Below are 18,440 nucleotides of genomic sequence, written 5' to 3'. Positions count from 1 at the left end.
TTCAAGGCTCCTGAGAGCACCCCATCACGATCAGGTTATACCTCCTATCATGCGTTCTGGCCCCGAAATCCGGACCGAACCACAAAAGGAGGGAGAGTATCCATATTCATAAAGGATACCCACACCTCCAGGTTAGTGGCAACGCACAAAGCATCTGAGACCATCCAGGTGCAATTAACCATAGGTAAAACTGCCCTACAGTTTGTAGCATGCTACAGACCACCTTCACAAACTCAGGAAACCCACACAGCCTTCCTGAAGACACTGGAGAGTATGAATGTCTCTCCAAACACCATCATATTGGGTGACTTTAACTACCCAAACATAGACTGGGAACATTACTCAAGCCCCAACACCCTAGCCCAAAGGTTCCTGGAGTTCATAAACTCAAATGCTATGGAACAACTAGTCACCATTCCCACAAGAGGAGAAAATATACTAGACCTGATCATCACAAACATGGGGACAAAATGCTCCACACTGGAAGTATATCCCTCATTGGTGAGATCAGACCATAAATTAATCTCATTGGAGATCCACATCCCGCCCCACCCCAGCAAAAGACCACAGTGAAGAACTTCTCAAAAGCAAACTTCACACTTCTTAAGACTGGAGTGGTATCCTTCAAGGCCCCTGAGCCAGTAGAAACCACAACCCACGCTGCTGAAACAATTACAAATGCCTTCTACGAGCACCTCCAGGAATGTATGGATCAAGCAATCCCTAATAAAATCAAGACCCTTTCCACCAAAGGCAGGCACCCGGTCTGGTGGACCCCAGCCATAAACAAACTCTACAACAAGAGGAGAAAGCTACTACATGACAGAGCAAAATCCCTAAAAGGGAAGGCATCTCTGATCAATACCAGCAAAAAACTACGATCACTCATAAAATCATCCAAGGCCAACTTTGAGAGAAAAATCACTAATGACACAAGACAATCATAAGGCCTTCTTTAGCTATGTTAGAAACCTGGGTGGAAACTCCCAGATATGCTCAGAATTAGTCCAAAATGATAAAAAAAAATCACTGAACCCACAGGCATTGCCAACATACTGGCAGACAGGTTCAGTGCAAATTTCTCCCTCCTCCCCCAAAAGGAGAAATATCTATCCCACCAGAGTCTAGCCTCCCAAACATCTCAGATGCCCAGGTGAGAGCTGCTTTCTCTAAAGCAAAAAACACAGCATCAATGGGACCGGACTGTGTCCCCGGCTGTGTGCTACACGAACTCAATGAGGAACTAAACCCACACATAAGGTTGCTGTTTAATCTTAGCCTTACTACAGGATACATACAGGATACATACCCAAAGAATGGTGTATGGCAACTGTGGTCCCACTCCACAAAGGCGGTGCTTCTACGGACCCTTGAAATTACCGCCCCATAAGCTTGACGAGCCTTGTCTGCAAAGCTATGGAGAGGATCATAATGGAACTCATAAATAAAGACATTGGGGACCTACAGACACTGGATCCTACCCAATTTGGCTTTGTCAAGGGCAGATCCTGCCTCTTGAACTTGGTCGACTTTTTCGAAACTGTCACTAAGGCCATTGATGAGGGTAAGGCAGTTCACACAGCCTACCTTGACATAGCAAAAGCGTTCGACACAATACCCCACTCGGGCATCATAGAAAAGCTCACCAGCTTAAATGTAAACCCATATGTCACAAGATGGGTTGCAAACTGGCTCAAGGACAGAACACACAGGGTTAGAGTTGCTGGTGCCATGTCAGACTCTAAGCCGGTCACGAGCGGTGTCCCACAGGGCTCATTCCTGGGCCCCCTCTTGTTCGGCATTTATTTTTCTGAAGTGCAGGCAAACATAGGGGGATTGTGGCTGACAAAATTTGCAGATGACTGCAAACTGGGCACCATAATTGACACTCCATCAGACCCAGACATCCTCCAGAGAGGTCTCATAGAAATTGATAACTGGTGCCAGAGCCATGGCCTTAAGCTAAATGACAACTGTATAGTCCTACCCTTTGGGAAAAACAAGGTAACCCCTAATTACCACATAGGTGGTACCACCTATCAGGGACCTGGGGACCCAAGTTGACAGTAACCTCTCCAGATCAGGAGAGGTCATTGTACCCCTGTACTCTTCACTTATGATTGAGTACAACGTCCCAATCGGAATGTACCTTACCCGACACCTGCAGCAGTGGACCCAAAAAGTTCCTCACCAAAAGGATAAAGGGGCTCAAACATTTGTCATACGATGCCCGACTGAAGAAACTCCAGCTCTATTCAGTTGCATACCGTCTGCTCAGAGGTGATCTGTGCCTGACATACAAGGCCATGTCCAACCCGGAATTAATGGACATGCTCCACCTCAAAAAATCCAAATCCACAAGAGCAAGAGACTTAAACCTCAACACGGATATAAATAGGACGTGCTGGAGGGACAGATTCATCACCCAGAGACTCCCTACACTATGGAACAGAATCCCAGTCCATGTGAGGCAGAGCCCCTCACTGACTCTGTTCAAGAGAAATCTTGACGAGTGGATGGGAGATCGTAGGTTTACCCCGGGAATCATCTCTGTGTCACTGCTGGACAGAGGCACAGCAAACTAATGGGTATAGTATTCTCATCCTAAGGGGTGGTGAACGCCACACACACTCTGGCTAGGCTTATAAATGCCCTAGGGCAGATAGCCTAGTATGAACCTATGAACCCAAGTGGCCAAAATAGAGGACTGCACCAAACAAATTGAATTGTGACATTCTTAAACAGAAAATCCAGATGGCAACAATAGAAGACTGTTATCGGAGAGAGAACACTACTGAATTTTTACTACAACCAAACTTACTGAGCAAATAGATCTGGAAAAGGACCAGAAGAAATAACATCAGAATCTACGGGGTCCCCAAACAAATGGAAAGGAAAAATATGGATTCCTAAAATATTAAATCTGCCAGAAGCCTCATCTTTCGTAGCTACAATACCTTCAAACAGAGAACATTCAGCCAAGCTACATCATTGTAAAGCTTTCTTTTTTTCTCTCCAATCAATACAGAGGACCTTGTACTGAAAACTGCCTGGTCTCTCACCTCTAAAAATCAAGACTCTGAAATCAGATTTTTCTGTTTTATTGAAAAAAGCCTGCATTCCTCTTAAAATCTTTGAAAATAAGCTGGCATCAAAACTCTTATCTTCCAAGTTAAGACTCTCTCTTACATAAGGAAGGAAGTGACTTTTGGTTGTAGATTTCACATGTGTTATTTATTTTATAACTGGTGTTTTAACTGATATGCAGGCGGCCACAGTGGTGCAGTGGTTAGCATTGCCTCCTCACAGCGAGGTTCTCCGGTTCGATCCTCTGCTGGGGTGCCTTCTGTGCGGAGTCTGCATGTCCTCCTGTGGTCACATGGGTTTCCTCCGGGTGCTCCGGTTTCCTCCTACATCCCAAAGACATGCTGCAAGTGGATTGGACACTCTAAATTGCCCCTAGGTGTGAGTGCATGTGTGTGTGCCTTCTGTGGAAGGTTTGGCACCGAGCTGGCAACTCGACACTGTAAAACTCCACTGCCAGTCATGAGCGGACAGGTGATCCGCTGTGGCGACCCCTAACCAGGAAAAAGCCAAAAGAAGAAGTTATAACTGATATGCATAAGTCTAACAAACCTGAAATATGTATTTCTAAACTGCTGAATTGATGGCATGTTTAGAAATTGATTTTTAGTTTTTGATTTACAACTATTTCCAGATGTCACTTTGTAGTTCAGATCCTGAGGTCTTGCAAAACTGTATAATATCTGGGCTCATCTGAATTGAAGTCTGGGGAGATTCTCAATTTTTAAAGGAACGTGACATTTTCAATAACTTTTTTATGTTTTGAGGTTTCTATTTGGCTCCAACTTCGGAATTTTTAATTCACAGTTCAGATCAAAATTTCCTCCATTTGTAATTGTGATTTGGCCATATTTTACTATGTCAGTTGAAATTACCTTAATCTGCTGCATCCTTTTTTACTTTCTACTTCACAAGTGGTGACCCTGCTGTCCATTTAATTCAGCATTATTTATACAGTCAGGAGGCTTTACTTGAAGTTTAGAAAGAATATTCTACGACAGCTGATCATAATGAAATTGAAGTGAACTGGCATTTGAGGTCACTCTTAAAATTGCTGTGCATTTCTATTTCCATGTTTTAATCTTTAGTGGCACTAAAGATCTTGCCACTCTTTCATATAAAATAAAAGTGAAAAAAATACTATGCAAAATTTGCTTGGATTAGAAGCACAGCAAATGGTGAAACATCACCTTGGCCAGAACAAGACCCTTTAATTTTTTTAGGCCCCCACCACCTAGCATCTTTACATGGACAAACTTGCACATTGGAACCTGGTTGGAATCCGAAAGTTGGATTATTATTGGAATCCGAAAGTTGGATTCATTATTTTAATGAAAAGGGTGACTTGACTACAAACAAATGGTGATAGTAAAGAGAACAAGTGAAGCAAGTTGTTGCAGTACATAAAACGCTCATTAATTTAGGTTTGTTTGATAGAATAGTGGTCTCTCTCACTGCAAATCCATTCATTCATCCTTGGCCAAAAGCAAGTACAGGCAACTGCACTTGGTTTATGTATAATATAATGTGTGCATAATATATTTTATAAATATTTAAAATACTGTATATGACAACCTGGCACAAGTGTGGAGTTCTGTGCACCATCTCCATAAAATTACTCTGGTGGCTTTAACAGCCACTCATGGTAAATACACACACACACACACACACACACACACACACACACACAAATACTTTCCCCTCTTATCCCTCTCTTGGGAGGGGGGGGTAAAATTTAAAATCCTTTTGGTGTAGCCATTAAACACTTCCACTATCATCCCTATTAATTTGCTGTGAGATGATCTTGAATTTTGACCTGCATAAACAAACTGCATAAAAAAAAATCACCAAACACTGGATGTTGGCAAAAACTTTCTCACCTCCACAGCTAAAACTGCACTTGTCCTCCCCTCGCCATGTTATATGCTCCTAGCCTTGCTACCCTCCAGGCATCAGAAACCTCAAACTTGAACAATGTCATAATAAAGTATCTAAATTTGCCGCAAATGCCCCTTTAGGAACCCACCACTGCATAGCACTAGAATGCTTAAATTGGTTAGAATTGCCAATCCATTAACACATACAAAGCCTCTTGCCACCTATAAAGTTATCCGGCATACCATTCTACACAACTATGTTCACAATAGGTCATAATCCTATGACCAAAAACTTCTCTATCCACAAATCCTCAAATCTGCTGGGCATGGTCTGTACTTATGCCATGTTGCTAAGGCCTGAAACCCCTTACCTGTATCCATAATGTCAGTACCATCCCTCCAGTCCTTTAAAACCACTCAGACTTGCTGTCCAAAAATGTATCCCTAAATGTTAACAAGATCCTTTTCACACTTTACGCCTCCTTACTTCCATACTTCAGTTTCTCTCCGCTGACTTTCAAAATGAGCTGTAACCCTGTTTTTCCTTTCACTTCATATTTCACTTCTGTTTGTATTAAACTAACCTACCTTTAATTTCTCTGTAGATGGGTTACAGTTTTTCCGAATATTAAATCGTTGTCCTACACGTATCTATTCTTAACCAATGTTTTCACATTCTAATTTGGTAGAATTTTAAACTGTAGATGTACAGTACAGTCTAAAAGACAATAGCGTTTTTGTAATACTGTGGAGCTTTTCTTCCTGGGCCTCAGCTGAAAGTGACACTTACCCAGTCAGACGTGTGTGTGTTTGTGGTCATCTTGTCCTAGAGCACACTGCACTAATCTGTGGCTGCTTCTCAAGAGCTTCCATTGACTATCTGTGCCGCAGCCCCTTGGTCAGACTCCTACCTTTGTTACACATTACAAAGTAGACATTGTCTCCAGAATCAGAGCTTCCTTTGGTTTAACAGTGCTCTGGCATGTCCTTCCTTGAGGGCCTCCCAAAAGTAATGTAGCTGGGGACTGTGACCCAGTTGTGAGGAAGAATGAAAAGGACATCATCAGATTTGGACATTATTTACTTGCCATGACTTGGCAGTTTTGTTGTCCATTTTCATTCTTCATCACCTTCCCTACCAACCCCCTCCACAGTTTTTTTAATAAGTTTGCTGCCTTAGCTCTGTTTTTTTAATAACAGTTTGCTGCCTTAGCTCCTACTGTATCTGCGGAGCTGGGGATGGGACAGAGCATTATGGACAGAGGGAAGAGCTTGAGATTCAGATCCTAAGTCTTGCAAAGACTACCAAGTTGGATCAGAGGATAGGATCCTAGACCCATTTGTGAGGAAGAATGAAAATGGCCAACACAGATGCCAAGTTATGCTAAGTACATAACTTCTAATTACTCTAGCAAGGGCTGATTTTGGGGGTACAGTGCAGGGTACTAGCTGCAGTGGTTGGACATACTAGATTGTCTAATTCTGTATGGTAGTTGTAGGTATATATAAGCATTTGCTTTATCCCACAAACCAGCCAGAGATCTCTGTTTGGTATCTCCTTGGTAAGGATTAGCATCTGGAATACTTTTTTCTTATGGGATGATTGTAGGGCATACAGAGATTTGTGTTTAATCTTCTTCCACACCCACATTGGTTGACCTGTCAGAGCTATCCCAAGTTCAGATATGCCCTTTGGGATGGCAGAAGTAATCATCTGACAGATTTAGTATCGTAGGTAAAGACTTTCTAATCATGGCATACTCCTGATAGCTGAATACACTTCATTTGTTCATGTTTCGTAATTCTAAATTATTATCTTTGGGCTTTGGTACAGAGGGCTGAAGCTGTGAGATGGAGTTCTGTGGTATGTGGTTTGATTTCCTCAGCCCTGATATATCTACTGTGTGACCTTGTGCAAATCCCCTAGACAGCACTTGGGGCAACTGGGAATTTGGACTAGGCTTCTCAGTGATCCCCTGGATTACAAGCCTACTACCTATGAAACTATGAACGTGAAGGTTTGGACAGAACGTGGTGCCTTAAGACAGAGTTGTGGATGATTCTTTATTGAGCTGCTGTCTGTGCATCCCAAGAAGTCCCCATATATTTAATAAAAAAAGTATCCTTGGAGATGTAAAAGTGACATAACTAAATATCGGTGCATTCTTCACATGCATCTGATTTTTGTATTGCTGGGATCCTGTTTGTACTTTCAAAAGGTTCCCACCTGACTGCACTGAGGATTCTGCAAACAAAGGGGAAAAGGCTTTTTTTTTTTCTTCCGTTTTTTGTAAACAGTAAATGGATCCCAGTTCTCTTCCTTCCTTCCATTCTGAAACGTACATCTTTGATTACTCGGGGATTTGGGGTGAGGTTTGTCATTGGCATTAACTTTGAAAAACATCTCAAACCTGTCAAACACTTTTTTTACATTCCAGCAAAACAGACCAGCTGTAAGACTCTAGAAATAGTTTCAAACTGTGGCACATTCTGGTGCCAGAGCAATCTTTTTCCAATTATAAGTGATCCTGCTGTGAATGGATCAGTCTATACACTATACCATCAAGGCACCAGGCCTATATTGCCATAAAAAGTTTAACATTCAATTTCTGTAATACTAATGGGATAGTAAATGGCCATTTCCCAGGCTTGAGGGGAGCTACTTGTCTGGTACTGTATGTCAGGACCACAGCAAGAGTTGCCTATTCCCAAAAGACTTAGTGCCAGAAAAAGGAATACGAGCTCACTAGGCTGTTCTTCCACAAACCCTTTTATTCCCAGAAGGGTTTCATTACAAATTACTGTTGCAGAGAAGTTTAGGTTACATTGTATAAGAGAGCCTGTATTGACGCCAATTCTGATGGGTTTCACATTAAAATAAATACTCTGCTAGTTAGAGGAAGCTGTTCTGAAGTGTAGAAGGAGACCGAACCTTAAGAAGGTTATTGAAGCAGTTTAGCCAGGTCTGTCAACATTTGAAGCCTTTGGGGACCTACAGGATACAAAATTAAACATGGCACCGAGATAGCAGATGGACATAATCAATTTATTTGGTGCATTTCTGCCGTTTGGGCATGCTCCTTGTACTATATGGAAACAATGTTTCCTTTTAGTCCTGTCACCGTGATCACAGTGACAAGAGTTGTGCTTCAGGATGTTTTGTCAGGAAGTGTAACCCAAAAAAAAATAGGTAGGTAAGAGAAATGCAGCCGCCTCCCAATCTATGCCAAATTCCATATTTTCACAACTGTAGTGGCAATTGTTCACACAATGTAAATTCAATGCCATTCTAATAAATTGCAGTCAAGAGAAAGCACACTAAAGCCAATGGCATGAACTACACTCGTTAGAGGGGAGGATTAGAATCTAGGTTTTATGTAGTCAAGTTTTTTTTTCCTCTTACTGACCTAAAGCTTCATAACCACAGCTCCCCTACAGTTCATTATTGGCTTAACTCAGCTTTGAGCATATGGCGGGACCTTACTTTTCCTGTCGGAGCTTCTGCATGGTATAATGTAGAAATTCTGGACACTGAATTATGGGAATTTAAAGCTCCACACAATCATTAATCCTAATGTCCATAAGCTTTTTTTTTTTTCTACCATTTCCAAAGCACTTTTTTTTAGATTTACTCCCCTGCCTGGTGTTGGCAGTATTCCCGTTTATGTCTAGTTGAATTTTGCATGTCAGCTGTTTTGCTGGTTTATCCACTCTCAAAACAATTCAAAGCACAAGTTGATGACTAGTTATGTCACACAACTAAAGCCCTCCACCTTGACTTCCTTAAAACATAAACCAAACAATCAAAAGCATGCAAACTTCTATGGAAGTTCACTTTACTACTTTTAGTAAAGTAATACTAAAGTGTGTGTGCATACATGTGGAAATATGGCCTGCTTCCAGCATTGATGCTCGTGCAGGCCTCCCATTTACCTGTCTCAACTTTTAGCAGCATACTTAACATGCCAGATCGTATTACCTGACCTCGCACACTAATCACATGCCTGTGCCTATGTAAGTCCATACTCGAGCTTTCATTTGCAAGGGTTGGAACTTGCACCCATAAGGAGTCTGATGACCTGAAGTTGACTGATAAGAGCAAGTGACTTTCCTCCGTCCTTGTAGCTGTCTCATGCATATCTTTTCTTTCTTTAAAAGTTTTTGATTTCTAATACTGTGACAGGAATGGTGTCCATGCATGAGTCTGGGCACAGTTAATGTTCTCAAAATTAGTATTGCTTCAGTCTCTTACTCCTGCCAAGAGTGTGCTTCTTGGCATCTGTGCTTGAAAAATTGATTTTATAATTGACTTGTTCCAAATACTGTCAGAACTATCTGGGAGCTTTTATTCTGTATTGCTGTGCTTTCTACTTTCATATTCTGGTATTTTATAACTTTAGTACACTAAGACATTTATAATTGGTGTAGCTATTTTAATGATTCTATATTTGTATTTTTCTTTTTGTTCGACTTCAATGTTTGGTATTGTTTCTGCTTTTGTAACCTTTTTCTAAGAACAAGTGTGATCAGAACTTCACTGTACCTAATTCTTTGTAAAGTTTAGTAACATGTACATATATTTCGTAAGTCATGTGTATGACATTTTGGTGGTGTCCATACCAATTTATTGACTATAGACCTTCAGGTTTCTTTCCATTTCTCTGTTATGCTGCATCATTGTACAATGATGCAATCCCTTTGGGGGTTGGAGAGCTTGGTGCTGGAACCTTGAGGTGTTGCACTGAGATTAAAAGTATATATGTTTTGCATGCCACTGTAAATTGAATTCGGAGTATGTACAGAGTTAAATATGCAGATGTCTGTATTGCCATCTCTTTAGTTATATTTCGTCTACTTTGAAAATCCGAGCCTTCTACTTTCAAAGACTGGAGAATAGGCTTTTGAACCTGCTCATCTGTCTGCCCATCTGTCATTTTAGTGTATTAGTATAATGTGGCATCATGCATGGTACTCTGAACCTTTACGGACTGGCCAGCTTCACTCTTTTTGGAAATGCTAACATTAAACATCTCTTAAGTTTAGGTCTCCTTAAGTGCTGCTTGACGATTTAACACTTTTTGTTTCTTGGTAATAATTACATTGGCATGTTGTGCTTCTCTGTATAATGTGACTTGTTTGCTTCTGATTATGTGCATGCATATATTCCTAGCTTGTTTCAAATTCAGACTTATGAAGATGTTTTTACATTGTCTCCATTTTTAGAAATTGTCAGTGATAACTAATCAGTAGTTTACGGTCTGCTAAATCACAATTGTAACACTTTCCCCCCGTGATTTTGATTTCTAGTTCTCTACTAGAAGTTTTTTTTCTTTTTAGTTGACTACTTCAACAGACTTATTTCAAATACATTTCAGTTACTATCTGTGATAACATGAGCCATTCTTTCCTATGACTTGCTTTTGTGAATGTGACTAGAGTTTAATGTGGCTTCTGGTACCATCTTGCATCTGACATATTTTCCATATGCTAGATTGATGGGGACTCATTGCCCTTGAGCTCAGATTAGACATTTAAACTTCAGCTGTGAAAAGCTTACAGTAGTCCATGCTTGTTGGAATGACTCTAGGCGTATGACTGATGCAGTTTGTGTGTTTTTTCACCACTGTCTTCTATCTCAAACTTGCTAGAACTGTTTATAGTTCTTGTTTTTCCCATTCTGTTGCTGCTGTTACCTCCTCCATGAGTAAATGTACTAATAGCACTTGCTGGAAAATAGCACTCAAAACCTTTTTTCATGCTAAAGGCACGTGTAGTCTCTGTAAGTAGAGGCTTCCTTTCATTTGTATCAAGCATCTGCATTAAATATGCCATGCACAACTTAATTTGGATTTTACATAAGCTTCTACATTGTGTCTCCTAACTTATTAGGACACTGTCAGTTCAGAATCTGAAGGAAAGGAAGAAAAGGTTACTGGATGGGACCATGAAATATTGAACTTAATTTAGTCCACATGTTTTTTGGTATATAGTTTACTTATATTAAATCACTTTTGCTGTTAAGTTTCCATGTCCTCATTACAATACATTGTGCCACCATTTGTGATTTAAGGCAGTGAAACTGCAGTATTCCATTAATACGGAAGTGTCTTGCTACCATCCCAAATGTTGCTTTACCTGCCATGCAGTCTGGGCTTTGAACCTGAATTCAAAGCAGTCTGGGCTTTGCACCTGAATTAAAAGGCATAGACATTTTGAGCGGCAACAGTATACTACAGTTCAAACTTAATTATGGAACAGTATTTCACATGTTGCAATAAAATATTGTTAGTCTTATGAACTCTTGTTTCTTTCTTTTCAGCACTTTGTGGGTGGAAATGCTGCTTTGATTGGCCAGAAGTTAGCCAGAAACCCAAACCTGACGGTGAGTTCACATATGATCTTGTCTGTTATTGAATAGCATTGGCCACATCAGAAAGATGGTGTACAACTAGAGTGAAATACTAATATATGAGATGGTAAACTGGTGATTCTAATGGACAAATTTGTAGTAGGAAACTCCATTGCTAGCTGCTTTGTGTTGTGTCCATGGTAAGAGTAATCTATTTAAGATATAGACAAACTAGCTCTGCATTGCAGAGGTCGTAGTTGTGGAGTAGAACTTTGGTAAGCTTGCTGTCCTTACAGAGATCACTCTGATTTGATTTTGTTGCATGCCAAAGCTATAGGGTTACCTCCTGTCCCACTTTGTGAGGGACAGTCCCTCTTTGGGCAGTTGTGTCCTGCAAAAAATGTGAAAAAATGGCAAATGTCCTGAAATTTTAGGACAAAATTATTTTCTATATTTTATGTAATAGTTGCATAAAACAGTTATTCTGTATCTGAAACACCTAAATGTTATAAGAAACAGAATAAGGAACTAAAATGCTACAAGAATAAACTTTTATTCAGGCAAAAATCTGAAGTTCTGTCCTTTGTACTGGCCGTGGGTATGTTTTGCCCTGCAAAATTTCATGTTTGTAGCACAAATGTCCCACTTTGGGCATTTGGAAAGGTGGCAACCCTACAAAGCTATGTTTCATTAGGAGTTGATGTCTGAACCTGGGGGCTGTTTAAAGGAAAATATGAATAAACTCCTCAAAAGTAGCTGTATTTAGAAAAGAACAGTTGTAGTTAGTGTAGGAACTACAACAGAGTTCATTTAAAAGATTATATTCTGGCAGTATTTTTATTTTAACATTAGAAAGGCAGTTTTACAGACTAGCATTTATGTTTATGGTAAAATCCTGAAGTAATGTGTTGAAATTTACACACACAGGACATGCATATTACCTTGTGTGATTTCTTTTCAGGGTACATTTTCCGTTTTCTGTTTTATCTATTATATTGTGAGTAAATGACAAGATTTTGACAAGATTATACATTTGTGTATCTTGGTATGTGTAAAAATGAAAATGAGATTTTAATATTTGACATCTGACATTTTAAAATGTTTGAAGTGACACTGAATTTTTGAATAAAAATATGAATCTTGAATAATCTTATTGTATTCTGCTAGCAACTTTGGATTAATTACATGTTTTAGAGGGTGAAGTTGTTAAATGTTGGTAAGCAAGTTATTTTATGTGACTATGTAATGTATACCTGTCTCTCTAAATAGATTTTTGTATTTATATTTGTGTTGCCGATTAGAGACTTGCTGAGAGACTTATACCAGACATCTTCGTTTAGATGTATAATTAAATGTATTGTATAGGAACATTTTTCTGATGCATCCAAGTACTGTTGAAAGGTTTATCCTGACATGACAGTTTTACTTCCTTTTCTTACATTTCTTTATGTACAAAGGTCTGACACCTGACTATTCCATCTGCCTGGTAAGAGTACATAACAAAATCCTACTGTGCTGTGTTTAGTTTGTGCATTGCTTCCTGCCTGCTTCTCAAATGAGAGATTGCTTTCAGTATACCTGCTAGAACAGCTAGTACAAAATGCAAAGCTGTAATCAAAGCCAGGTGGCTAAAAAGAAACCAACAAAACTTTTAATTTTGTTAGTAAAAATTTAAAAAAAAAAAGATTAAAAGAATACAACATTGCCTTATGAAATATCTGAAACTCTGTAGTCTTTTGAGCTACGATTAGATCTGATCTACTTTGATCTTTGTTTATTTGCATAGCAAATGGTTCCTCAAATACATGGTTAAAGAAGCCACGCTTTCATCAAAAGATAAATAAGACTGTGTTAATTTGATATATTCATTTCCCAGCATATTCCTAATCTGTGAATTTCCACTACATGTCAACAAGAATGGCGCTTTCTCTTTATATTAAACTCTGATAACTGGGTAGGCAACTCAGATTCTTCACTGGTCTCTCTTGTGCTGCCCTCCAGAGGCTGGCCAGGACCTCTGAATATGGCTTTTTAGCAAGGCATGAAATGGTCTGTAGACTGGTTTCCCAGTGAATCTGTGAAAGATTCAGATGTCACCCCATGGTGATGCCCATTACAGGGACAAACAGGATTCTTTCGATGGAAATATTTGGCCAGCAGGGAAAAGCATATGGGGGGGAAAAAAGTATATTTACAAGGTTTTATCTTGATAAAACCTGAATTCCAAAGTTACTGAGTTGTAATTTAGTAACAACATTTTTAGGAGCAGTGTCACACTAAGAACAATGTTATTGTCCTTAATTGCTCAACTTTTCATAAATTTGTACAAATTAAAGGTTGTACAGAAATAGGGATCACTTAAGTCAGAAGCTGTGGTGCCCAAAACTGTCAAAAATCGCGGCTGACCACTGCCTGGGGAATAGTCTACAGGTAAGAGCTGAATTAATGTAATGGAGATTATCTAAGTGGATCTGTAGTTAACTTTTTCCCAAAAAGTGGTTATTTTGGGACCGGGGAAGTTTTATTTGGAAATGCAGTGTGTATGTAAAACAAGTAGATTACATGATAGGTGTCATAAGCCAGAAAGTGGTTATTTTGTGGAAGTTGCAGTTTGTGTATTAAAGTAATTAACCACTTATGTTTGACCCCATTTAAATGATTGTTTTCGGGGTTTTGTGAAATGAAGCAAAGCAGAAGACCTTGTATTGGGCAGAATGTCTTTCACCTGCTCAAGTCCAACCTTATTGCCAACTGTTTGTGTATGAAAACGAGCTAATTACTTGTACGAAAATGAGCTAATTACTTCATCACAGTTAATTTATCTGAATTGCTGCAGATACCATATGTGAAACGTTTGGGTAGTATGCAGTAGTGGTAGAGGTCACTTAAAGGAGTACCGCACCCACATACTCAAAAAACATGTTTAAAACATCATGGCATGTTTCCTACACTTTAACAGCACTCTGGGATTATTTACAGGATTTTAAATATTTTTATATGTAATTCCAGACTTTGACCACCTGGAGGCTGGCATATTGACGTGGTTTGGATAAATCAGGTTGCCATCCAGTATCCCAGAAATCATTGTTTGACTCAAAAATGTTACATCATGCAGGCCTCCGTTTGCCTAAAGTTCCTATCATTTCATAGATGTTGCATGTGTACAAAGTACTGAGTAAAAATAGAACAGTACAACATTCCCTGCTGCTGGATGACTACTTAAAACAGAATCAGTGCAAATGCCACAGAACATACTCAAAGTGCTGTTTACTGCTGCCTTTTTTTTTCTAATTTAGTTTAAATGGCACAAATTTGTGAGACAATGAATTCCAGTTCATTTACTTCTCCCCTCCCCAACAACACTTAGCTTCACTAGCTGTCAAAGTCCTGAGGGTAATTTGACCTGGTAATTCCACTAATTGGCAGATCTCAACAGGGTGCTTGACTCATGTAATTTAATCTTTGCTCTTTTTTTTTTAGTTAGGGGATTTTTTTCTTTTAGTATAACCATGGCCTTACTTGACTGCAATCGCATCTAGTAAGGCCTTGCACCAAGGAGCTAAAGAATAAAACATTTATACTATTAACCAGTTTAGATCTTTATTGATTTAAGTGTTAAGGTATCACTTCATGCTTCCACCTTGTTAAAAATTGAGATTTACATGTGCAAAGTGTGTTGGTATGCAGTGTTTGCCTTCATATGTTTTTACTCCACTGGTTGGTTTGCAAAAAAAAAAAACTTGCAGTGTCCCTGGATTTGTCTTTGTACATACAAACCACATTGCTATATTTTCCCCTTCCTTTTTCTTGTGTCCAGAAGTCACTTATAACAAAGTACATTTTTTATTGATTTTTTTTTTAAATAAAGGACATCAAGGTTAACTTACCTTGAATCAGATAATGGATGCCACTGCAAAGAATCACTGTTGAAATATTTGTGCATGGACAAAATCCCTTACTAAATCTATTTGCCAGCCTCCAGTTCAATTGGTGCTATGGCTTAATATATTGGTGTGTTTGCTCATGCCTTTAAATATCTCCACCATTACATACCAGTTTTGCAGTGTAGTAACCACCCGGCATGCCCATACACCTTTAGCCATCAATATGCAGCTACTCCTGTTCATGTGAGTATGTGAATTCATTTTCAGACATAAGGTGTGGAAGCTGCACTGAATAATTCTAGGTGCTTGTTCAGGTTTCACATGGTGCTTGCTTAGAGCTACTCATGTTAAGCCACTATGAATATGGTGCACTGCCACCTCTGATACCAGGGTAATGTTTTGATCTTTCTATTCCCACACTGCACACTAGCAGTATCTAGTGCAAATACAACAGAGAAGTATGCAAGCGATACACCACCTAAGCATCATTTGTCGTGCAGAATGTACAAGTATGCATACCAAATTTCTGTGTTTCCAAACATAATTGTTATTACACTACTACTGAATAAAATGAACAGCACTCTGGTTGGGGGAAGGACAAGGGAGCCATGACATCACAGAATGGGTGGGTCTTTTTATTTTAGTTGAATCAGATGACTGCTGTGGTGATGTCACTTTGGGAGAGGGAACTGATTAAATTAAAAAAAAAAAGTACCTACACTGCCTGGCCTCGATGATGTTAGTAATTGGGCGACTCCAGCAAGCTTTATTCAAATGTGAGAGAATCATTTTGTAAGTGAAACCATCACAGTATGAGAAGGTAGGCTTCGGTTACATAAGTAAGGGGAATTATAAAAATTGTAAATGCTTTATTGTTGCTTTACAGAGGGCAATGTAAATAGGGAGGAAAAGGGCCGTGAAGTTATGGAATACATTAGAGAAACCTGTTGTACTCTAAGCATTTTTGTTTGAAGGAAACTCCCTTCTCTGAGGTACAGTAACATCCATTAAAGCTGATTGTTTTAGGTAAAGGTGTGCAGGGAGACTGCCTTTTGTATGGCAGTGTACTTGAGTTACTCTCCATGAAAAAAAAATAACTACATTCCATTTTTATTCAGCTTTTTCTCAAATTGAGCAAGAATAAAGTCCTGTCATTTGCAGTCACAACCTAGGATCAACTAGTTTATTTATCTGGGCAAATTTAGTTTCACCTGCTTTTGCTGAAATGTCATTGCTATGGTGAGAGTTTAGTCTGTATGAGAAAGCTGAAGTATTTTCCAGAGAAATCTAACCGCGAAAGCTTTTAGTTCTAGGCAGTTATTTTTACTTTGTCACAAAATAGGTGTTCTGTATTAGCACAAAATACTTCTGGTATTTTCATTTCTATTATATAAAAATAATTTGAAGCTAGTACTTCAGCTTAAAAGTCCATCAGTCAAAATGACCCCTTTCAGGGAAGGCTTGGGGAGAAACGTTCCAATGCAAGATAAGTACATTATGGTGCAAGTTGCTAGAATTTTATGCAGAACTACAAAGTTATACAGCAGTAGAAGACGAGCCTTTTTGTACAGCATATTTTTAACGGCCACAACATGGATTATATAATAGAAGGCAGCACTGATCATAGTTGCAGATAAGGTGGAAAATAGATAAAAAAAAATAAAAAACTGAGAAAATAGATCAGTGAAGTTCTAGTTCTAGCACTGGTGATTACTGAGCTAGAAATGAAGACTAAAGTAAAAAAAAAATGCTTGGTTCTTAATTATATTCATATTCTGTTCTGCATGGTTGTTATCTTTAAGGATCTGCATCCAGAATCCCAGCATCCAGAATCCCACTGTGTTTCTTACTTCCCCTCTGCTTAATCATCCCTCAAATCAGGTAATCCTAAACACCTTGTTCTAGTGGAAGGATTTACCTATCCAACTTAAATCTTGCCTTCTTCCTTTCCCAGGTAAATTCCTTTTACTCTCTAATTGTCTGCAACTTCTGTGGTTGATAAAAATATACCTGACCTGTATATAAAATTAAAGGGGTTAAAAACCTTCACTGCTTGCACCTTAATAGCCATATCCATAAAAGTCTGTTTTCATCTTGTGTAGTCTCTTCCCCCATATTCTTGGCTGCTATAACAGAAGCCTTTTTAATCCGTACACCTAAATACTTCATCTTATGCCCCTGTAAATATGGGTATTGCTGAAACATAATTTGTCTTGTTTTTAAAGCTTCCTTGATTACAGAAACACTTGTTTCTAGTTTAGGGCAAGGTCATAATCTAATCTATTCACCTTTGTAAAAATAGGAGAAATCTGTGCACATTTACATCCTACTTCCACCCCCATAGCCCAAAACCACAGCATATTGACATTAAACTTGTGGGTTTTATAGCCCTTCTCTTAGTGTAAAGCCTATATTTATTAAACATTTAAAAAGTACTTGTTTACTTTAATATATTTTATTTTACACTTGCAGCAGTTCCTGAAAAGACATTTAAAGTACCCCTGACTGCACACTGCACAAAACTGCTTTATTATATGTAATGTGTAGCTTTGTCATGAAATGTTGTATACCCGTTATGTTACTTCCCCTTTTAGTATCCTAAACCTTTAACGACATAAAATAGGATAAATACTTTACAGTCCTGCAAGTTTAACAAAGTCAACAAGCATCCAGTCCTTTTCAGTCACCTTTTCTTGAAAGGCTGTATTTCACAAATGTGATGCCTTAGTCTCCCATTTATTTGCTAAGTTCAGTGATTCTGGTGTTCTTCCTTTCATCTCCATCTCCTAACACCAGACTGTGGTCCAAGTCCAAGGTATTCATGTTTGTTCTAGTCAACTTCTGTGCATTTTTTCTGCCTCCTAAAACATTTTCCTTTGGAACACTGGAAAAGGTTTCACTGGTGAAGTATTTCTAACTTGGTATCAGAAGAATGAAGCCGTGTCCCCTTCTGCTTGCTGGCTCACTTTTGGATAAAGTTCCTCCATAACCTGTTCTGCATCTAAAAATGTCTGATGCTCCAGGAAGAAATATTCTAAAGACAGCTGGATACAGCATCTTGAATCCCAAACCTGCCTGTTGACATTTCTTGATTGATGGGATAAATGTGCTTCTCCTTCCTGGTGTACAGTGAATAAAACACTCTGCTGTCTCTAATTTTTAATATGTTTTGTTTCTGCCATAGTTTTGTCAGGACTGACTTTTTGTGCTGGTTTGGTTGCATCTTTACTAGTATAGGTCTTGACT

At 39.0% G+C, this 18,440-nt stretch overlaps 1 protein-coding gene across 1 annotated transcript in view; it reads left to right on the top strand.

The window, feature by feature from the left end:
• The window catches only part of ADPGK (ADP dependent glucokinase), a 68,782-nt gene that overhangs the window by 15,397 nt on the left and 34,945 nt on the right, over positions 1-18,440 (top strand). The window contains exon 3 of the mRNA XM_044077652.1: positions 11,281-11,343. Within this exon, the coding sequence (XP_043933587.1) occupies positions 11,281-11,343 (63 nt within the window). The remainder of the gene's footprint in view (positions 1-11,280; positions 11,344-18,440) is intronic.

Source organism: Protopterus annectens, chromosome 7.part0 (genome assembly GCF_019279795.1).
Source record: "Protopterus annectens isolate FY-2018-M chromosome 7.part0, PAN1.0, whole genome shotgun sequence".
Taxonomy (NCBI): domain Eukaryota; kingdom Metazoa; phylum Chordata; order Ceratodontiformes; family Protopteridae; genus Protopterus; species Protopterus annectens.
The sequence above is the reverse complement of the archived record's forward strand: the minus strand, read 5'-3'. Positions and strand labels throughout refer to the sequence as shown.